The sequence below is a fragment of the Siniperca chuatsi genome, linkage group LG15 (assembly GCF_020085105.1).
Source record: "Siniperca chuatsi isolate FFG_IHB_CAS linkage group LG15, ASM2008510v1, whole genome shotgun sequence".
In the NCBI taxonomy this organism is placed as follows: Eukaryota; Metazoa; Chordata; class Actinopteri; order Centrarchiformes; family Sinipercidae; genus Siniperca; species Siniperca chuatsi.
Genome location: NC_058056.1, coordinates 18,164,684 through 18,188,223, shown reverse-complemented (window position 1 = coordinate 18,188,223; position 23,540 = coordinate 18,164,684). Strand labels below are relative to the sequence as shown.

The 23,540-nt window shown below is 44.5% G+C and overlaps 1 protein-coding gene across 10 annotated transcripts in view; it reads right to left on the bottom strand.

Moving 5' to 3' along the window:
- Positions 1-23,540, bottom strand: part of meis2a (Meis homeobox 2a) — a 181,865-nt gene that overhangs the window by 38,573 nt on the left and 119,752 nt on the right. For 8 of the 10 annotated variants that reach the window (XM_044165867.1, XM_044165866.1, XM_044165870.1 and 5 more), the window contains one exon: positions 7,603-7,748. In XM_044165867.1, the coding sequence (XP_044021802.1) occupies positions 7,603-7,748 (146 nt within the window). The remainder of the gene's footprint in view (positions 1-7,602; positions 7,749-23,540) is intronic. The other 2 variants (XM_044165868.1, XM_044165874.1) reach the window with 1 other exon arrangement.

Here is a 23,540-nt window from a genome sequence, read left to right as displayed (position 1 = left end):
GCATTCTGGGTAAATGGCTGCAGTGCAGGGAGGGTCCACTGAGGCTAGTGGAGGGGGAAGAGTCGGGGAAAGGAGCAACAAATTGACCCGCTCAGCCTCAGCCTTTGATGTGGACTGGGCTCTCTCTTAAAAGCCAGTCCATATGTTCAGAGAGGGAAAGAGAGAGGATATCAATGGGGAAAAAATGAAAAGGTGAGGAAGTGGGGGGAAGAGGTGAGAACAAGAGACATGGCTCCCAGTTATAAGGACCCCACTGTGCAGGAATCCCACTGCCTGCCCCTGGACTGAGCGCTGGGCGAAACAAAAGCATGCATTTGAGAGGAGTAGGCAGGGAGGGGAGAAAAATCGCACAAAATGGCAGGAGTGGGATTTGGTGCAGCCAGGGTCCCATGACAAACCAAACAGTGAAACACAAGGTCTGTTTTTGATTTCTACTCAGTGCCTCCATCCCTCAACCTTTTCTCTTTCCTTGCCTCCCTCCCTTCTTTAGCCTGGTTTGCTGTTTCCATGCTTGTGCTACTCCTTTTCCCTTTTGCATTTTCTTCTCTTGGTGTGAGATGAATATCAAAGCACTGCTGGGGCAGCTTGGAGGCCTGCAGCAGAATCTCATTGGCCTCCACGGTCCCCAGCATGCAGCAGCCACCGTTCTAGCAGCTCTTGCCACAACTCCGCAATCAACAGTGGGGGGGATGAGGCTAGCCTGCAGGGCGGTACCCCTGGAAGGGTAAGGCGTAATTTAAGGAAACTAGCTCTAAGATGTGAAACCAAAATCGTCTTATACATTTTATTATGAGTAAGATAACCCCAAAAGTGTAGAAAAGGGAAAACGGCACAAAATCAGCTACCACTATCTTAATAACCCCGGTTTTCCACTGGGGGCATGTGTGCTATCACAGACTACCTTGCGGGGTCCCTTATTACACATGACGTCATTCAGCCCTACTTCTTATAGTCAGCTCAGCCAGGTCCTAGCCAACGGATCAGTGTTATGACTACAGCAGCAGTGTATTGGCAGGGAAACATTCCCGGACTGTGGCCTATTCTCAGTGGAGAATAGGGCCTTATAAGAGTCTCTCACTGTTCAGAGCTGTGAGTTTATAAATCTGACTGCCCACCACAGGCATAGCTCTGTTTGTATTCTGCTGCGGTCAGGGCATGTGCAGCCACCTCTGCAGGGGACGGTCAAACTCATGCTGTGCTCCCGGTCTTCTATGAGGACATCCATGTTGTAAAACCTCATTTAAACAAATGCACATGGCATCACATTTCAGGCAACACTCTCCTCCTTTGTTTTTTCCTTGCTGTTGTCTTACTGGAGGATACGTTGAGGGTTGCTCTTTTTTTTCTTTGGCAAACACTGTGGATTTTCACACAGCTTAATCACCTCCATGCAGTGGGAACGTGTCGTAAACAGTCCCTTAGCGAAAGCACTCATTTCTGCTACTTCATTAAACAACCTGCATTAAGATGCAAACAGCAGGAATGAAAATTAACAGGGAGGGAGGGAAAGGGGAGGAAACATGAGGTAGAGGGAGGAGAAGTGTTGGGATTATACAGGAAGCCCTGCATTTCCACATGCGCAATAACATGATGCTCATCTTGAGGATAAGCAAACCTATGGGAATGAAAAGTTAAAAAAACAGCAAACATGTCTGTTCTTTTCACAAGCATACACAAACCGCATAGTGTATGCAAGGTTAATGTGCTGTGCTTTATATGTTAGGGGATTCCAAGTGGGGTTAGTTGGCTTTGAAGTGAAACTGACAGATTTGGATTAGGGGGCAAAGTGTAAAGGTCTGATGTCTGAGCATGAAATGAATTAGGGCTTATTACATTCTAATGCAGCACTAAACCTCTGGAACAGCTACCAACTATGCCAAAACACACTGTAAACAGAGCTGTGACACACTAACACTGGGAAATTACCGCAAAGCCGCTCTACAGTGAGATGGCAAAGTTATAATTATACCGCCTGTGAAAATGGGAAGTCACTGGATCGCCCTTCTAAACTTTCATTCTGTTTACTGCTCTCTCCTACAAAAAAGCATCTTGTTGACATGTGGTGGTAATTTGTTGAGTTCTGACAAGGAAGGTGAGATTCTTGAATTAATTTCTTGAGTATCTTTTCACTGTAGTGTCAGAATGGGAGTGTCTGCATTTGAGTGTCTTTTCCCTGTGAGGTCTGCCCCTCTGTGGTGGCTGGGGAAGAACAGATGGCAGACTAAGGTGGCTTGTGTCTCTGTTTTCCAGGGTCGCTGAGCAGCCAACGTTAGAACACAGTGACTAGACAATAGCTAGGCGCACCCCCCCCCCCATTATATCATTATCGATGACTTTCAATGACTCCTGTGCTAAACATCACCAAACTATCCTGTCATATTGTCACTAACGTCTCTTTTGTAAACACACAAAGCAATGGGTATTGTCACAAAAGTAATGTGATGACTCTTTTTCCTGCGTCTCCCACTAATAGTCACACATTTGGGCAGTGGCAGTGAACCAAACTGTCGCCTGAGTTGCTACGGGTGACTGGAGAGCTGACTTTTGGGCTCTGAGGCAAACGAGCACATGACAGATTAGTGTGTGGGCCTCCTCCAGGCTTCCACCTCTGTGACCCTTAGGAGCCCCCTCTTTATCCCCTCCTCACCCTTGCGCTTACCCCTAAACCCCCCTCCCTTTTTCGCCTTTGTCTCCACCTTCTCTTCATCCAAACTCACACAACCTAAGGAGGTGAAAAGCAAACATATTTTCAATGTACATCACTGTCACAAAGCCTAAAGTTGCTTCTTTATAATATTTCTGGCTTTAGAAAGTTCATTATACAATGCTATTTCCAAACACGAATACAAGTAAAATTCAAACAAATTAACAATGCAATTGCACTAGATGACAAGTAAGTCAACTAACTAAGCATGAATTAAAAACAAAATAACGGCATTATAGCATGTATACTGAAAAGATAAAGTGGGCACCAGCAAATATGGAATAAACAGCTTTCAGCAGTTTAATGTAAAAGAAGAAAGGGCTTGGGTATTTCAAACTGTTTGCAGATGTGTGTCTCCACCAGTTAAATGCTACTTGTACTGGAACAACACACAAGGATTAGAAGGACTAGAGGAGCTTAAACAAAACTGGGGATACTACAGAGCTGACTGTTTAGTCTGCTCAAACAACATGCCGTCTCTTTTGGAGGGATGGACTTGTACACTTGTTTATCATATAGGACAAACATCCGTTGCCAGGGTTTGGCCTTGCCTGCGCCCATGTCTCGTGAATGACCCTAGCCATCTCTTTTATGTGCGTCTATAAAGGGCGGTTGAGAGAGCAGCTAGGAGGGCTCGACCTGACGATGACACCCTGTTGTCATGGAGACTAATGCTATGTTGGGCTTCGATTGGTAGTTGGGGGGTGGTAGCCACTGTCACTAGTGTCTAATGATGTTTGTAGCACAATGCACTCATCTCCTCACAAAGTGTGATGTGTCCTCACTCTGGTTAACGCCTGTATTAACAGGGCATCCTCTGGGCTCTGCTGTGAGTGTTCTTCCATTTATACAAGAGGAGCACAATAAGGTTCATTTTATCAATTCAGTCAAAAAACTGTTTATGAGTCAGTTCTCACATTGATGTTACAGGATAAAAGACAATGATGTATTTTAAAAATAACTATATTTAAATACCATCTAATTATACATAAACATTTCTCATCTGAACACACAGCTCTAATGCACACAGTCCAAGGACTTTCCAAATGACCAAGGGATATATCACTTCCCTTTCAAGGAGCCCAGGGGACCAATACACCTGGCTTAGCAGCTTAACAGAATTTCCCCAAACACCCAGGCCAAAGGGTGGCCCGGCACAAAACCTGAGACGCTTGATGCTTGAGAGGGCTACCTACTTACTCATCTGACTGACCACTCTCCCCCTCTCCCTCAATCCCTCCCTCCCTCCTTCGAGCTAACACATACACACGTGTGCAAACTCTCAACTGGTCTGGTTTGCTCCTGAGGTCCCCTATTTATTTTCATAGGTGTTTGAAGGTTTACACTAGTTAAAAGACAAGACCAGAGACCAGAGTGGTATCTTTGGATTTGAGTGCTTCCTGTTTTCATTGCGAGGCCGACCCTTGTCTTTACAGGGGTGAGTAAAGGCTAGCAGGGGGCTAGCAGGAGGTGAGAGGGAAGGAAGACCAGGACTGCCAAGGGGCTAATTGTAGATTTTAGAGTTTGCTTTTGCCAAACAAAAGGGCATCACCTTGTGCAACAATAAGAAAAAACTACTATCACTGCCTCTCTATTTTTCCATCTGCCAACCTCTCTTTCCACTTTTCTTCTTCTATCTTACATTCCCTCTATCTACCTATCCTTCTCTTCCTCTCCTGGATTTTGTAGTCCATGCTTTTGAAGTGCAGTAGAACATTTTACCCCTCACAGTGAAGTTTACCTTTCTGATAACATAATCTCCCTGTAGTATTGAAAAGCTTATAACAACAGTCTGGGATTTTCCTTCCCCTAATGTGGCTGGAAGACATCCAGGAACTCAGGGGGGGGTTTGAGTGGGAGGGAGGATAGAAGGAGGGAGTGAAGAGACAGTCTGACCCTCTTCTGCCAGCTAACACCAGCTGATCTGCCCAGCCGTTTGCCAATTACATATGGAGCATTTAAGGTCGCCAGCTCACAAGCTCTCTACTGCATGTAAATATGGGATCAACATAAAAGAGGTCAGGGTTATCACAACTTCCACCTTTCCAGAGTAATTGTGGAATCTTTGCATATTTTGTGAAATCTTTATGGCACCAAATACTGTATTTTCCACTCAGCTGGAATGTTGGCATTGTAGGACTGATGGTAAATATGAGTTGAAATGAGGTTACTTTCTATATGTGACTGTCATGAACAAAACCATCTTGTGATTTCTCCCAAGAGAGTGTGAGGTCAGAGTAAAGCAAGGGAGGGTGGGAAGGGAGAGGGAGAGGGCAATTTTGTTATACTGAATCCAAAAGCCAACAGTTGTTACTATTGGCCTGTGTTGTTTTTCTGTGTGTGAAGGGGGGTCCAGTCCTTTTGAGCTTTTCAGAAGATGTGACAATGGCTGGATGTTGAGAACATATGTAGAGAGACCCCTGTGGCTCATGGAAGAGGAGCTCCATGCTGGCCCCGCAGTTTGAGAAAATACAAGGCCGCTCCTTTCACTCCTCACCCCTCAGTTAATGAATGCATGAATGGCAGAATGCCGCTATAGGCCATTCAGGGGCCAAAGTCCCCAAGAATTCACCCTTGCACAAACGCATCCAGCAATAGCAAATACATTTGCTTAACAAATTAAAAGAAAGGAGAATGGCTAATGGGTGTGAGTGTGCGTGTGTGTGTGTGTGTGAGTGTGAGAGAGAGAGAGAGAGAAAGTGAGCGAGTTTATGGGTGGGAGAATTGGATGGTGAGAAGAGAAGGGGGATAATTCAATTAGTCCTCTTCCTCAGTAGAGAAATGAAGGCAGGTTAAAAGGGAGGGATTATTATTTGTACAAGACCGGCCAGGGCTTTACACAAAAGAAACAAATAAAGATTGGAGAGAACATCTACAAGCAGGGGATGTGATAAAGGAGAGAGGGACAGAGAAAAAGAGGGCCTTGAAAGCTCTGCTCTGTCTGAATTAACCAGCTCTCTGAAACATGTGCCTGTGCCCAACATTGGGCTTTCCCCCCTCCTTTCTTTTCCAGTCTTTCAATTCAATTTTAAAACAAGTCTAAAGAAAATTGTTGGCGACTCTTCCAAAAGCTCTGTATGCGTCATTCTGTCTTTCTCTCTGCATCTTTTGCAGAAGGGAGTGCTGAAGCTGTGTGAGGCTTTCACCAGGAAAGATGCCAAATCATGAGGGAATTTTTAGTCTACATAAGGTGTGTTCATGTATTTTGTTCATGCATATATGAACATACAGTGAATTGCACTTAAAACATTTTGACTTTTCTGTTTGTCCCCTTCATGCACAAACATACATGCATTCTACTCCAAGCTCAGGGAAGAAGGAAAAAAAAAAAAACAGAAAAAGAATTTCTCTCAAATAATTAAAAAAAAGTTTAGCCTCCCTCCCGCCCTCAGCCTCTGAATGAAGCCTGGTCTGTATGGTTTGGTGAGAGGTCTCCGGTCAGGGAGCGATGGAGCTGTGAACAGCTGTGAAGTCATTTTGATAATGATGAGAATAATAAGCATGCAGACTGGCGTGGTGGAGCCGCTAAGGCCTGCAAGGCTCAGGGCTTTGCTGTTGCAGCTTCACTGCTCCTGAATAGATAAAAGTGATTAAAGCACTCCTGATTATCCCTGACCAATATGTAATGGATTTACAGCCCTTTCAATTAGGCCGTATTTGCTGGCCACACATTACTTGGGCTTTTGGTTAGGTAATCAGGGTACAGGGGCTTTGGGCATGGTGTGTGTGGGGAGGGGGTACAGGGTACACAGGGGGCACCTGACCCTCTTAAATGTGTGGACGATCCATAAGGCTGAAGCTCTAAACTAATACTCTTCTACTTTCTCTCTCTCTCTTCTTTTACTTCTCACTTCCCTCTACATTGTCCCTCCATCTCTGGGACAGGGAGCCACGTGCTCAGAGAGCAGCTTATGTGTCCTGACGTGGCCACCTCCTCCTGAAATCTGACCTGGGTTGCAAAATCAATACAGCCTGATGTTCTGATTATGTCCTGACATTAGTGGGGGCGGGGGGACATGTGGTCCATCCCCTTATACTTGACACACACAGATAGACAGACAGAAAGGTAGACTGATACATACAGCAAACAGCTAAGCAAAGAGTATTTAATTATTTTACCAAGTATGTTTGAATTACTGTGGCATTTAAATATTTAAGCCATGTAGCATCACTGTGCTTAGTGAAGTGAATGAGTTTCTGAGTGAACTGTTGGGCAAACAAACAATTTCCTCTCAGCTACAGAGGAGAAATATATTACCATGTACCATCTCAACCTCAAACATAAACTAGAATATCTTCAACCAGATTTTAAAATGTGAAACTCATCAAAAGGTGAATAAATTAAGTCTTTGCTCATTCCAATGAAAAAAACAGCATTTTTAAAGACATGACATATTTGTACCCATAACCGTCTATACACCGACACAGGAGTTACTGTAAAAATAACAAAAGTATGTTTGACTTCAAGTGATCATGTTAGATGTTTAAAAAATCAGTGTACTCAACCTAAATCTTTACACACCTTTACACTCACAATCATTCTCCAGTAACTACCACTCCTTCTCTTAGTCTGCCCCAGAAAAACATTCTTCCTCAGGCAAAACAAACAGTGCATCTCATATTGGCGTAAATGTCATGGATTGTTGGGCCATCTCCCTCTTACTCAGAGTGTGCTGAGCAGAGTAAACAGTCCAAACTGATTAGATTGACCTGGTCACCGTGTCCCTCTGACAGGTGGCTGACAGGTGAGCATCACAGTGCTGCCGTCACTCACTCCCTCAGTAACGACTATGTGACAGGTGTGTGTGTGTGCTTTAGCATGCTTTTTTAAGTGTGTGTGTTTCTACCTGGGTTGTTTTCAATCATGTGGATCTCCAAAAAGTAATGGCTGAGCTTACCGTGAGATGCTGGAACAGCCACGCCCTCATGATGTTAGTGGCCACTTTGGGGAAAATGCCACGCTTTTTCTGCCTCTTCTTATCCTTGTCTGGATCATCGTCATCCCCTGTGCCAGGCGATGCAACGCTGTTGTCTAAGCCATCTCCTGGACGGAAACCAAACCCAGGGTTAAATAACATCCCTGAACACACCACAGACTCAATACAACAAAAAAATTCTGATCTAAAAATTCTCAAAGCTGAAACAGCAGTACAGACAGTCAAAGCTGAGTTTAAGGCTTATGAAAGATGGATAAATGGACAAATACCACAGATACCTACGAAGGAATTCAAAAGCACTGAGGCCAAGAGAATCGCAGCAGCAAAGCCAGTGCTGTTTAGTGAAGATATGGAGGTAGGGGGATTTAGATGGCCTTAGACAAAGGCCTGTACAGAGAGTGAGGGGTTTACACAGAGGCCTAGCAGAGTTGTTCTATACCCCAGAGCACGGGAGAGGGGAATAGGGGTTAATGACTATAATGTTATGGTTGGACGTTGAAACACCACGTTCCTCATTCCAGTTCTACAGTAGGAGGAAAGAAAAAAATGGAGCGAGATGACAAAAAAAGGACAAGGAGCCTTCATGTACAGTAGAGGCTTGGACTCAAGTCATTAATTCAATTAAATTTGCATGCTTGACATAAAGTAGAGCTTTTTTTTTTCATCTTTTGAAGAGAGCCAAATGAGACAAGAAGGAGTTATGCAGACATATACAGTAATACACAGACATTCATGCATTCATGTTGCGTGCACAGACACACACCAACATACAAACAAAACTCAAAGGCGTTGATAATTCACGGCATCCAGTTGAGATGCATGAGCATTAAAGTAGGGATGTGATTTGGGGTGGTTCATTGTTGCACTTCGATGCACATAATGGACTCGTCTGCCTCCCCCACCCCATCCCAAACCCAGACTCTCTTAGTCCTCCTCTCCCACTCCCTTCCCTTGCAGCAACCCCTCCCCATTCCGCCACAAGATTAGCATGACAGGCCAGCGGCAGCCTCGCCTGCATTAATGTCCGTCAGTGTTTGATTTCAAGAGGATGCACATACCCAAGCATGATTTCTCCTTTAAATCGAAGTTTCCATCTTTGTCCCTTGCCTTTTCCTTGTTCCTCTTCCCCTGCATTAATTGTGCATTAGCAAAAATGATTTACTTTTAACAGTCATAGTTATTTTTTCTTGCCCCCGGGCACAAATGCCTTGAAAGCCTTCCTTGAGGGCATCTAAATTATGTATCTGAAAAACTCCTCCACTAAGGCAGAGACGGACCCTGACGTTCTCAAAATTCAGACTCACATGTCCTCCTATTTTTGGGGAGGCATCAATCACAACCACCTATACAAGCCTTAATCTTGCATAAATATTTGAACTAATAACATTAAAAAGGAGGAAAGAAAAAGGATCCGACTGGTGGCGTAATCAAATGCAAAATACATGAAGAATACAAGGACATCAGGGGCCCTCACTTCTAACTACTTTCCCCACTTTCTTTTTCTTTTTCCTCCCCCTTGTTTTCCCTCTTTTTTCTTTTGTCTTTCTTTTCTTTCTGTCCACAGTGTTTTTCTTCTACATCATTAGTGCAGAGCCACACGAAAGAGGAAAACAGAGAAGTGCCGACTTTGCGCTCCCTGTGTGTTAGAGTTAGAGAAGCAACAGCCCTTCAGAAGGACATATGGGGAATGCGGACACAGACTAGGGGTGTTGTAATTGTAGAATGGGCATTCATTAGTGGCAAATGCCGTAAATCCCAGGCTAAGTACGAATCCTTGTTCAGGAAAGCCTAAAACAATAAACTTTGGTCTGGCCATAGCCCTACCCTGACTGTGAGGGGCTTCCTGAGAAATGCAACCCAGACGGAAGTCAAGTCTAACTCCCTCAGTTTGCTTCCAAACTTCAATAACAACACAACTAGTGAGCTGTGAATTTTAACCACCCTCTCCTTGTTTCTCTGCTTTGAGCTTCACTGAATAATGTTGATACACAGTTTGGTTGTTTGTTTGTGTGCCGCTAGGTTTTGTGTTGATTTTCGAGCTAGTCTCCAAATCCCTCTCCTGCTGTGAGCAGTCAGGCTCATCCAATGGAACCACACAGTGGCCAAAAGGCTGGCAGATTAATTTTATTGACGTTTCCATTTTCACTGCAATGTGATAGCCTTCCCCCTGGCCAGGGCCAGAGGGACCCATGCGTATTTACAGACTGACCTGTCACTTCATTACCCAGCATGCTCGCTGCCTCCTGCCCTAGCCCGCAAGGGTGAAACCAGACTCCAAGGCTTTCAGCTCCTCTCTCCCTCTGTCTTTCTCTCACATGCACATGGATATTGTCATGTGTGCACAGATCAGACATGTGGCATTCAAGCATGAATTTTGTGTACAGTATTAATAGTTGTTTTTGACTTACTATCTACATGTAGAAATATGTGTATTCTAAATAGAGAATGAAGGAAAATCAAGTGTGGACAGAAGGTGAAAAGAAAGAAACAAAGAAAGAAGAGGAACAAGAAGAAGCAGGAGGAAGAAAAGAAAGAGTAGAAAAAGAATAAAGAAGATCCAACTTGCACAACCTCATTACATCTAAAGGAGAGCTGGTGCTTTGCATCCACCCCCACTCCTTTCTTATGAGCGAGAGAAGGAACGCTGCAGGGCAAATTGTCCCAAACGCTAATGGCTTCTGACTGTTCCCTGGCAACTCTGCCATTCTAACCTGTGTGGATGTGCACTCTGAAAAAAATGGGGAAAGGAAAAAAAAAAAGTGCAGGGCAGAGCAGGGGGAAGCGTCCCATCATCTGGCCATGTGACACAGATGGGGGTTGGCTATTAGGAGGCAGCCGAAAGGCCTAAGGGAGCCGAGGTGCTGGAGTGTAGCCCCAGGCACTTTTGGAAAAGCAGTGCCCTTGGAGACGGAAAAAAGACAGCCCCCCTCTCTCCCACTCTCCCCACTTCTGTCTTCCCTCACTCTTTCCTCCTCTCTTCTTCACCCTTACCCACTCTATCAATATCTTGACTTAAAGTGCTTGCAATGAAAGTTTGTGCATATTTTCATATGCACAGACACCGAGACAGTGTAATCAGGCAAGATGGAAGACAATGACCAGACGCAATGAGGGTGAGAGAGTGAATGAACACACTAGCAAACAAACAAGCACAAGTCCAGGAGCACATTATGCTCACATACATTCCCTCTCTCATCACCAGTGGGTGGTTATTAAAAATGCATTCAGATATATCTCCCTGTGAGTAAATTGGTCTCAGGGCTGAGCTCATTAACGGGTTGGGAGAGGACTGTAAACACACTGCAACTCTGCTTATCTAATGTTGGCACATTCAGGGTCGCTTCAGGATTTCTTGCACAAAGAACTGGTTTAGCACAAAGTGTCCTACAGTCTGCTGAGAGTAAGGGGGGATTCAGGGGAGTCCTAATGACTCTAGAGATCATGCTTCATGTCTAGAAGGCACCCTGTCCCTCAGGGAGCCACTAAGGTCTAGTCCGCCCTAGAAGCATTATGGATATGACCGCGAGTAACACATATTGCGGCTCTAACAGTACACCAAGAATGACCTCCCTTTGCTGCTCCAGTATACCATTCTGATATACCCTTGCATGAATGTATAATGACTTGTCAGTAACTGCAAAACATTCAAACCCAGTCATGGCTAGTTATCAAATAACACTCCAGACTTATTGGTCCTTTTACTATTAATACACCTACTGAAAAGCCTCTAGATAAGCTTTATATGTTGTGTGTGTATTATTCTAAAGTCTGTGCAGTGATTTTGCACTGGGAGGCCCCGGCATTTGTTTCAGGGTAATGAAGCAAGAGTGTAGAGGCAGTGGCTTATGGAAGCTGTGGTTAAAGTGACTAATTACAACAGACCCCCCAAGCCCCATGTCAGTCCAAACTAGTCAGGCATGTTCACCCAAGCTTACCCAAATGAGGAGAAGAGAGAAACTCATGAGGAAAGTTAGAAGGAAAGAGGAGTAGACGGACAACAGAAGCTAAGAGGTTTGTTGTACCAGGACCTCCTTTGGCCATCTCTACCTTAGCACACCATAGTGACCGGACCCTCTAACCCTTTCTCCAACACCCTCCTATTACACCACCTCTAGCCCTGCAGGCTTGGCCACAGAGAATGAAGAGAAAAGAAGAGGGGGATTTAGAGCCTCCCGTTTCCCTCTTTTTTCCCCTCAACTTTTCAGCCAACATAAGCGGCGTTTAGCACATTCAGTCCCCCAAATGGCAGCGAATGAGAGAAGCAGTGGGGGCTCCTCTTTTGTCCGTCTGGTTACCCCTTTTATTTACTCTGGATTTACGAAGGGGTCTTTGCCGGCTCTGGGACCACATGCTCTTGACACACACACACAATCTCTCTCACATACACACATACACAAACACGTAGAGGCTCTATTCACACTAGTGGAATGGCCAGCCCTCTGTTGCTCTGCGCCGACTAGGGACTACAGGTCTTCTGGCTATAACCACATGCTAGCAATATGCTTCTCACTCACATAACATATAACACAGACGAGTGCTAACAAGGAGAACATAATCCTTTTAATGATAAAACACACTTGAGCGTCCGATTTCAAACAGTAAGTCACCCATCAGTGTGTTTGTGTGTTTTTGTGTGACCACACCATATGGTTTACTGCGCTCATTCAGATCCATACAGTAGACGAGGGCTCTAAACAGAACTGTTTTAGTGTGGCTGCACCACTGCAGCCAGTGTTTTATGCTGATTATTTCCTGATCTGTGCTTAAACAAGCAGCAGCCCCTTGCACTGGACCATAAAACAACAGCTTAGTAAACAGCAAGCATGCTGACAAATTGGTAGCGCTCAGGCCGGAGTCATTAACAGCCCTAAAACCTGTCAGAGCAATTACAACAAACTCTCTCCTTCAGCAAGTCTCCCTGCCAAACTCAGATGTCACTACCCGCCTTCTCTTTACTGCCACCTCTTACCACCAGGACACTGGCTAAAGGTGAAGGAGAGAAGACTACTACATTTTCCTCTCTCCTCCAATAGCCATGACACCCCAGAGAAATGACGACAAACCTCCATCTCAAACACAGCTGTATCTGCATCCTGAGTGCTACGACTGAGTGGTTCCTTTTGCATGAGAAGTAATGTGTAGTTGTCTCCATCCAAAAACACATCATTAAGTGTTCCCTTAAATGAAGTGGAATAAGAGCTTCTAATTAGATGGGTTTTTTTCTACGTGTGGGGAAGCGAGGCAGTCAGGCAGTAAGAAAGGCAGGGAGGGAGGTGGGGGGTGAGGTAGTTGCTCACCTCCTCTCCCCCTCCCCTCTCCACCCCTTCTCTAAACCCCCTAACCCTGCCATCAGGCAGATATCTCTCTGTCATCCCTGGAATGCTGGAGATAACTATCACCTCTCCACCGATACAAGGCCTCTCTCCTCTCAGGCACAGTGTTGACCCCACTGTGCACATCCCTACCATAGAGGGCGAGGTGAGGGAGCAGAGAGAAAGAGAGGGGAGGGGTGAGGGTGGAGGGTTGGAGGTAAAACTTTGTTTTTAACAGCCAGTTAGGCTATTTTACCTTTTAACCCAAAATAAGGGCTGGAGCAAAGCCACCCTCCCCTTTCAGCTTCTCCCCTGGAGCCAAAGAAGAGTAGTTCGTCCAGAAGGGAGAGGGAGGGAGGGGGGCAGGCTGCCTGGTTACTGCTTTTTCTCCAGAGTCACTACCTAGAACTCTATTGATCTTTTCATAAGATTATCATCTGCCAAGAAACTAAAATTTAGCACTGGGTGCACAAGTATGCACATTATCCAAGGCTTTAGACTGAACTAACTATTGGTACAATTCACCTTCTACCTGCAACAACAATTTTCTTATTACATCATAAATTGGGACTTTTAGGGTTGCACAATGACCATTTATGACTCCTGGGATCTTGATTTTTCTAATATTTTCCTCCAATTCCGGACATATATATGTGTATATGAACACACAGAAAAGTGCTACTTTTACATAGATGTGAAGTATGTATAAAAGGATGCATGTCAGCTGAGACAAGACTCCATCTAAAGGGGACTTTATTTGAGGAGGAAAAAGAACCCAAAGAAAAGAGATGGAATAAAGATGTATAAAAGAAAGGAGGCAGGCTGTTGCAGATGTCAGGACCCAATTTGCATGAATGGCAAAGGGCTAAATTGCAGGGGATGGGGAACTACCCTCCACCCCCTCACCCCGCTCTTTTTGGGGGAACTAAAAGGGAGCTGTGATGCCCATGACTGCTCTTCACTCAGCAGACAGGGATCAGTGGCTAATGAAGGGCTTTGGGTCTCCACCAGACATTTCACACTCTCTGCCTCCCTGACAACTCCACCCTGCTCCCCCTGCACTCCAACACTGCCGCTGCTTTTCCTTAGATTCCAAATCGAATGAGGCTAATTGGTCTCACAGGTAATCTTGGTTCACCCCTTGTTTCTTAATAAACAAATTTACAAACCTGCCAATGCACCTGTCCAAACCTTCCTTCTGTCTACCCAGACTTCGTCCTCCTTTCTTCCCTTACCAAATATGGTACAATGGAGCTATTTTTGATCTTAGCGGTTAAATTGCATTTATTGAAGCTACTCCTTCTATCATTTATAATTGTTACGATAGAAAAACAGGGATGGGTGCCCACAGAGAGGCATACCTAAATCCTAAGGCTTGATGTTGCATTAAATATTAAAGAAGAGGTATTTCCCAATAGCAAGTGGGGCTATGTTGAATTGAAACAAGCACAATCATTAGTAAAACAAGCAGCTTCCATATTTTTTGCTTTCTAAAAGTGACTAAGTTGCTCTGCTTTGGAATGATGAGGAGCGAAAGCAGAGAATAAAGAGATGAGACAGAGCAAAAGAAAACAAAGAGATGGAGAGCATGCAAATGCATCGTATGGATCCATCTGCTAGTGAAGAAATGGCTTTACAATCCCCGCTAGGAAACATTGTATATCAAAGTCTTCTACCAAAACCACCAGAAAGAGCAGCTGTATGCAGTTCGCCAGTTTTAATAGAGTGTGGTTTTGTGATTCAGAACAGCTTACACTGTTTGAGGCAATGTATGATAACAGCATCAGCAGTGATTCTCTACCCTCAATTACAATTTAAAACCAAACAAACAAACACTGTTTTTATACTGAGAGAGGATGTATTGCAGACATCTTTGCCACACCTGATGGACAGTGGCATCAAAGTAGAGTTTAACAGAGATGGGGATTTCTACATAGAGCTGGGGGGGGGGTTGGTAGAGTAAATGGATTAAAAGGTTTATAAATCAACAAGTCAACCATCAGATTGTAGCCTCTGCTCAGGAGCCCTCTCATCAGCCAAATGCCATGAAGTTTTTTTTCTCCTCGCTCTCTCTTTTTTTTCACACAAATGTCCTGGAGGCAGGGAACAAAGCGAGCAGAACTGATTACTGCGCTGCTGCCCCGCTCCGCCAGTCTAAACTCTGTTTGGCTTCCTAATGAGCTCACTAAAAACCCAATTCATCACCCATAACCCCTTCTCAACCTGCCTTGAAATCCCCCATTATGGGGAGTCAAGGACAGTCCGTTTACAGGCTTTGGGCTGGGGTCAAGGGCTGTGAGGGGTGGATGGCAGTGGTAGTGGCAACAGCGCGGCCAAGGTTATTTTGACACAAGGGATACTTCGTATGTAGGCTTGTCTGTTCCCCAGTATTTAAATGTGTTCACCATACGCCATTGATTTCCTTCCAACCAATGTTCTCCTTTGATTGTCACACTCCATTGATTTTATACACAAAAAATATATTTATTTTTACTATTTGAGCATGGTGGGTCGTTTTTTATGCCCTACACCAACCTCCCCCATCCCTTATGCCCCCCCTCTTTCGCAACACCAGCAGTGTCCCAGTCTGAGCGGAGGAATGTCCGGCTTGATGGCTGCAGCAGCGGGAATGTCCCGTTCCAGTCAGCATTCGCACCAGAGATTTCAAGTTTAATACCCCTTCGTCCCATCCCCGCAAAGACAGGAATTTAGTGGGAAGGGAATGTAACGGGATGGGGGCCTGAGAGAGTGGAATACAATTGGTCTATTAAGGATGGGGCAAGGGGCAAGGAAAGAGGTAAATAGAAAGAATATTGTAGGTAGATAAACAGCTGAGAAGGTAGGAAATTGGATGAAAAAAGAAAAGAGGGGAAGGAAAATATCTTGACGAGGAGGTATAGGATAGGAACTGGGTGTTTGTTGGGGGGGGGCAGAAATGGAGAAGTGGAGGAGGACAGCATAGGGTTGGTAAACTCCCACAGTTCCTCATTACATGGAGTTGAAATGATCCTCCTGACACCTGAGCTGTAACCAAGAGATTACAGAATTGATGAATCCTTGGTTTAAAATGCAGCTGTTTTATTCTGCTTTAGTAATTAATTCTTTTTCCGATAGTGTATTGATTAAGCGTAGCCCCTGATAAAGTTCAAACTGAGAGATCCCTCCAGGGCTTTGGCTTGGCCTGCTCTGGAGAGTCAATGAAAACTTCCTCCCTCCACCTGCATCTCTCTCTTTCTGTCAGCACAGTTTACTCTCATAAATTAGTCAGATCTGTGAGGAGTGAGGCTCTTGCTTAGTTGATAATTGCTTTGTCTGCCCTCTTGCTGATACAATTCTGTTATTTTATACTAACACACCTACAAAAACGCAGATGCCCTTATTGACAAGTCCATGTTACACAGCTCACCAAAACAGTAATCTGAGGGTTTTTTTCTGCCATATTGAGATACTACATACTTCTACTACTCTTTGGTACAGCTCTTTCACCTAGCAGCTGATTCCTTTGCTTCCTTCTCCCTCCTCCCTTGCTCTCATTCTCACCCTAAAAGGAAATCATGGCATACAGAACAAGAGTGTCTCCTTTCACAAAACTACTCTTTCATTCTTTTTATCACTGCGTTTTTCCATACAGCTGTGAGTGAGAGTCTGATCAACAGAGGGTAAAGCGGGTCTCTCCGGGGAACCAACTAGCAGAGAAATCAGATACAGCTTTACAAGAGAGTCAGCCGCTCATGTCTTGTCAAGACCCCTCACCTACCGGCTCCTTTACAAGTCAATAACCAGGGCCCAGTGTCCTCCACTGGGTCCTGGCACATATTCACCTCTTTCTATAGGAAGCAGGGGTGGGAGGAGCCCACAGTTCTGGATTCCATGGTGTAACCCTTAATCCTACATTATTCTGTATGATATTTTGGAAATAATGTTGTATTTCTGCTATGAAAATGCTCCTAACACATAAGGAAATATATTTCCATGGTCCCAGCTGTGGTGGGACACTACATTTATTCCAAATATACAATATGGACTCCTCTGACATTCCTATAATACATAGTGACAAATAATTAGTGACCCCATGAGACCAGAAGAGCCAGTTAAAAGCCTTTTTCTATATTAAGAACTAATGAAAGAGTGAATGAATTATGAAGGGAGAAGGGAAAAATATAATTAGAAGGTGGAAGTAGCGCTTAATACATTTACTTGAGACTATTTCCTTTCATTAATGGGACTGCAGCATGCAGAAAAAGGGTTTTGATGAGGCTAGTATTGACTGTCCACCCTGCTCCTTAAGGTAAATCCAGCAGGTCATTTCATTAAGGCCCTATTCCATGGCACTAATTTTGATTTTAGGGACTTGACAGCTGTTGGTAGTGGAAATTGCTATGGCAGGAACAGTGAGAGAGGAGCCTATTACTGCTGTGAAAAATACAAATTGCAAAGCCTTGGTTGAAATTACTGCCACTTCCTCGCTGGCCCACCAAAATTCGTATTTCGTCACGTTCCTGGGCATGGACCTTACCTACCTTATCTTCATTTGACAAATGCAGAGAAAGAAGTGCATGTGAATATACACATGCCTATTGACAATAATGTACAGTAATTCTACACTGAGTGACCCAAAAAATTGGAACACAGCTACAATGTAATGAAATGCAATACAAAAGCCTTGAAATAAATACTTAAAAAGTTCTGTTTTTGACTACTAGTTTACTTATTTGTGTGTTCATTCAATTATATGGTGCATTGAGGCTGTACTTTGTGATAGTGTTGTATTGGACTGCATTATATTCAGAGGTGTTTCTAATATTTTAACCATCTCATTTACATATGGTAGAACACAAATATTAGAAACAGCTTCCAATAAAATGCAACTCAATTAACACCACAAACTAAAGCCTCATAAATTACCACAAAGTTGAATCAACACCTCTCTAACACAGTGATTGATGATTCAATAGTTTTACAAAGGTAGGATTGCATTACAATATACAGTGGTTTATTATTCCTGGCCATTCAATGCAATTTTTTTGTTTGTTTTTCCATTTTCTAAATGAGACATTACCAATCCTCCCTCATGTGACATGGTTACTGTGGGTCAGTCTGGCAGTGAGATGGACCTGACTCACGATGTGAGCTCTTAATCGCCTCGCCTTGCAAGTTAATATGCAGCATTAAAGTTCCACAAGGAAGAAAAAAAGGTCTTCCTCTGATGCTATTAATTAGCAGTGTTCTATAGCTCTCAGCTTTTTGAAGCTCTCCTTTTGTTTCACCCTCTCTTTTCATTTTTTTGTGCGGCCTTCGTTATTGACTTTTCAATTTTCCCTTCACATCCACCCTCTGCACTAGCAGTAGCACCAGTCTCTTCTGCAGCAGTGCCCAGCCCAACAATACCCCCAAGCCCACTCTACGAGACGCTGGCTGGGGAGCCCTGAGAGCTGGGCCAGCCCTACAGCTCCCACCAGCCCACCACTTACTCCCCACAAGACCAAAATCAAAGAGAGAGGCCCTTAAAATATAACCATGGGTATAATGAGGGTGCTCCAAAGAACAATAAGCATATACACCAAAGGAGAAAGGAGAGTAGGAGTACAAAAGAAAGAGAGAGAAAACTATAGGAATGTTGGCCTGAAAGTGTTCTTGAGAAGTGAACAACAGAGTGGAGGAGAAAAAAAAACAGAATGATACTGTGCTTTGGGAGAGAGGGCAAAGGGCCACAGCCAGTGGTGATGGTAGCCAGGGCCACGCATCTATCCAACCACGTATCTGAACCCAAAACAACAAGGGGGTCTGCCGCATGCCTCTGGAGCCGAAGGGAGCCAAAGGGAGCACGACTAATTTCTGCACAACAATAGGCCTGGATGGGCGCCCACACAATGGCAGGTGCTTTGAATAGCAGCAGGGCCTATGCAGCAGGGATCTTCTCTCTCACTCCGAGGGCTTGGGCTCTGGCTTGTGTAACCTTTCATTTTCAACCGGGCTTCCTTTTGACCCATAAAGGATGAAAATGATCTCATGGGGGGGCGAAAGAGTAAGAGACAGCCAGGTCTGTGAGGCACAATTCAAATCAAGTCTGTCTTGTGTTTTCTGTGTATGTTACATGCCTTTCTCTCCTTCTTGTTCTCTATCTCTATTGCTTTTCCTTATCACTCTTTTCTCTCTCTTTACATACCCTTCCTCTCTCTTTTGCTTGTCTCACACTAACTCCACTTTGTTTTCACCGCATTCTCGTTTTTTTCATCGACTGTTGGTCTGTTGTGTTGTTATTTCCTGTAGTGGTAGTGTTTGTTGTGCGTCTGCTGGGCTATCCTGTAGGCCATGATGCAGTGGTAAAGGCAGTTTTCCCCCACCTTAAGAGCATTCTTTCCGGGGTCACAAGGTCAGGCTTCACAGATGTCTCCTGCAGACACTCAGTTGTCTAAGGACTGCATCCCTGGGAGTAAGCATTCGTACTGAACAATGCAGCTTTCCCCCCCTACTTTGGAAAATGTTAAATGTTTTTTCTTTTTTTGTCTCGCTTTTTTCTACCTCTCTGTTTTCATTGTTTTATTTTTGAATGAAGCTATAGAGTGAGTGCAATTTTTCCAAGGTGGAGGTTTTTGTGTTTAGATAATGAAAGAAAGCACTGGTTATCACAAGCTAGTGGTGTTTTCTGGCTGCTTTCATTCTTTTAAACACTCCCCGTCTCCCTAAGTTTCCTCCAATTGTTCTAATGGGGCCTTAGTCATCCTTGCCTGATGGCAGTGGGAAAGATGCTTTTAAAGGTATTTTTCTTCTCTCAGTATGTGTTGCCAGGAGAGAAAAATGAGTGTAGTAACTGTCCTGAAATCCACACTGAGAGACAGATACAAGAAACCCTTGAGTAAGCAGGCAGAAGCCAAACAAAGAGTGACCCTAAATGAACAGAAAGACCATATTTGAACTAGAACATCACTGTGTAGCCTCAATCCCAACAAAAATTGTGTAGAAGAGAATTCCAGGGCCAAATGGCTTTCATTAAAGGGAAATCCGCTTCTGCTTTTTTAGGGGGCGGAGCATGACACTGGTTAAAGAGAAGCGATTGCAGCATTTAACATGCAAGTTCTGCCTCAGAACATGGAAAAGTGTGTAATTGGAACAACATTTTAAAAATCCAGGCACTGAGCTATCCTTGAATATCTTACTCCTTTTCATCTCGCTTTCCCTTGTTCCTTTTTCTCTTCCTTCGTTTGATATGGTGTTCTTGCTTCCTCCTCCAAACATCTTCTCTGTATTCTGCAAATTGATAACCCTCTAAATGAATTATGGTAAATGCATAATGAAGGTTTTCTCAGCTTCAGCCCTGCAGCCAGCCAGGATGGAGCATCTCGTTTGGCATGTTTGATTCGTTTTGTTGCGCATTTAGCCCCAGTGTTCCTTCAGAGTGTTCACTGCTTGGGGCATGTAAATAAGAAATTATCCTTGCTGACTAACATGGCTAATACCTCCTCTGGGGTAATCAAAAATTATTAGACGCTTGCTTCCAATAAACATTAGGGCTCGTGGCACTAACCACTGTCAAATCACTCACCTCCGCCTGCTCCCCAATAGCCATAAAATGGGTGAACAAAAGTGATCAGGTGTGGAAAAAGCACTCTGGCTACATGGAAACTGAGAGACCGCGGGACTGCTATTATGCCTAAAAAAGCAGCCCTTGGCTTTAAGAGTCATTAAAGCATGTACTAGAGTGGGAATCAGACTAGAAAATGAGCTTATCTTGCATAATGCCCTCAAAAGCTTTGCATAAACGTGAAAGATGTGCGCGTGAAAATCAGCAGCAGAGAGGAAGAACTCGGATTGTAACACACTTCCTTTATCATCCTCCCACTCTCTTGGACGATGGCAGCATGGTTAAAGCACTACCTGTAGGGTATAGCTGCTGTGCTCAGTTCCAAATATGCTTCAGTGTGTAAACCCTAGTTTACACAAGAGTTAACCACACAGCAAGTGAACAAGCTATAGCTGGCCTTGCTAAGCCACTCTACTCAACCGCTTGCTGTCTTTTGGGAGGGACCTTTGCTGTGATGTGGGGTTCGGATATTAGGGGGAGGAGAATTGGGAGGGTGGGGGTGGTGGAAGAGATTAAAGAGCCAAGGGAGGCAGAAGAAAGAAAGTAAAAGAGCACAAGGCCCATTGGTCAAACACAAAGGGGGAGAGAGGGAAAGGACATTTGAAGTCAGGGTTAAACTCCAAATAAGCACACCTTAAACGGGCCTGTGTAAGCTGGCAGTCAGGGTTTTTGGAGTTTCCCTGCAGGTGTGCCTTTGACAGACTTGGCCTCCATAACCTCTCTCTGATCTAGAATGGGGCCCGGGGTTGGACACAGAAGAAACCGGTGGCATCTTGCTGCCTCTGCCTGCCATTCTATGTCTATTACATTTACACACGCATGCTTACACTCTCTGTAAACACACACACAAACACACTGCCAGACAAGGGGGAAACAAATCTGGTGAGGACTAGAGCAATTGGATTATCACCTCTTAAGGGGTGACTTCTTGGCTGACCCCCTTCAGGCTAGCCTGCTGAAACAAGACAGAAAATTTCCTGGGAAAACACTCTCCCTTTAAAGAACAGAAGCACTGTCATCCTTGAGAAAATACAGCGTTAGCAGCATTAATGGACGTGGAAATGCCCTTTGGGGCACACGCTCAAATCCCTTTTAGACATATTACATCAGACCCCTGTGCACTCCTCATCATCACCACATGCACTGGAGTAATCAGCAATGGAACATGGGTGTGTAAACCCACTGTATAATGAACTGATACTACAGAACTGCACTCTCTTTGTTTTTGGCCCAAGATGGGTAAAAGAGAGAAAAAGTAATTCCCGTCCTTTCACTGTAGTTCAACCATGATTACGTCCCTGCAACACCTTTTCCTTTTCTGCTTTCTAATTATGCTCAACTCACTCCCAGATAAGCTGACATTCATCTACTTCTCAGAGAAAGACAGAAAGAGAAGAAAAGAAAGAAAGAAATTAACGTCTCCCCCAAGCTTTCCCTTAATGGTGCAAAACAGACATTCTCCTCAGTTGCTGTCAGAATAATCTGGGTAATTTTTTCCCTATGTTCTCCAAACATTAGTTTGCACATTAGGCTGACCCAGTTAACGTGCCTTTCCTGCTGTGTAGGACCCAGTTCCTGGCCAAGCTAGGCCAGGCTGGGTTGGGCCGGGTCGCGCCGGGGGCCTGTTCATGATTATGGACCAGAGGGACCAGGCCCCAGCCAGAGCTGAGGCGGAGGGGAGAGGGAGAAAGGGAGGAGTGGAAAGAAGGAGACGATAAGAGGAAGAGCGGGAAAGAGGAGAAAGCTTGAGCTGCAGTGTGGATATTAGGACATAGAGTGGTGGTGATGTTGTGGGTAGAGGACTATGTTACTGGAAGTGGAGCTGACTGTACTGGCAACCCTCATCCTTTTACAGTTCCTTTGCTTTCGCTGTTTTCATGTGTTTTTTTCTCTCATGATCTATAGACTCTAAGAACGTAACACAGGGTCAGAAGAAAGACAGAGACATAAAAAAGGAAGAGAGAGAGAGCGGAAGGGAGGAAGGAAGGAGGGAGCTGAGGGAGCTGATCATTCTCTTTAATCACATTTTGGATGAGGGCCAGGTAGTCTGCAGTACTGAGAGCGAGACAGAGAGGGGTGAGTGAGGAGAGGAGTGTGAGGGAGACAATAAGATAGGGAGGGGTTGGGAGAAAGAGAGGTAGAGAGAGATGGAGGAATAAATGGAAAGAGAGGGAGAGGGGATGAGCCTGAGAGCAGAGCCCCTTGAAACAGCCTGAAGTGCAACAGCGCTTAAGCAAGAGTGCACATATGCCCACACATACTATGTCTATGTGTGTGTGTATGCGAGGGAGAGTGACAGCGTTCCCGTAAATGCCCGCGAATGCTGAATCCAGCAAGAATCTGGTGTTAGAGCAGAGGCAGGGATCCATTTTAAAACTATGTGCATTAACTATACTTTTCCCCATAGATTAAGCACTCCACATGAATAATTTAGCCTCTCTTATGCTAATGGGATCATGAAAGTATCCCCTCCGTACCGTGTTTTCTCCCCCTCCACAGCAACTCTTCTCAGCTTTCAACAATGGCCCTGCCCCTTCCCAACAAACCATCTGCACTGTTTTCACAACAGACACCTGACTAACATGGGGCTGACATGTAGTGACAAGGCTAAAATTGCCCACAGTAGCTTATTGAGAAACATTGTAGCATTGTTATTGACATTAAGCAGGTACATCTTTAGCTTGTTTTCTGTTTAAGCGCAGTTCACTTCTACTTGCTGCCACTGATAGCGAGATATTGTAAGTTATAGGTTGAATGCACATCATAGCTGCACTTGGTTTAATGTTCATGTGGTCGCTGTTGCCATTGAGCTAGTTTCGTAAGTGGCTACCGAGGCAGACTACTCCTCTTATACTTTCTGATTGCTTCACTGTGGTTCTCTGTGTTTTCTTTCGAGAAAGGAAGTGGACATATCCTGTGTATTTATGTTTCTTTGGCCTTTTTTGTTCAGCCTCTGCCATCACACACTAAAATATATCCAAGCACACATTTACAACACATACACA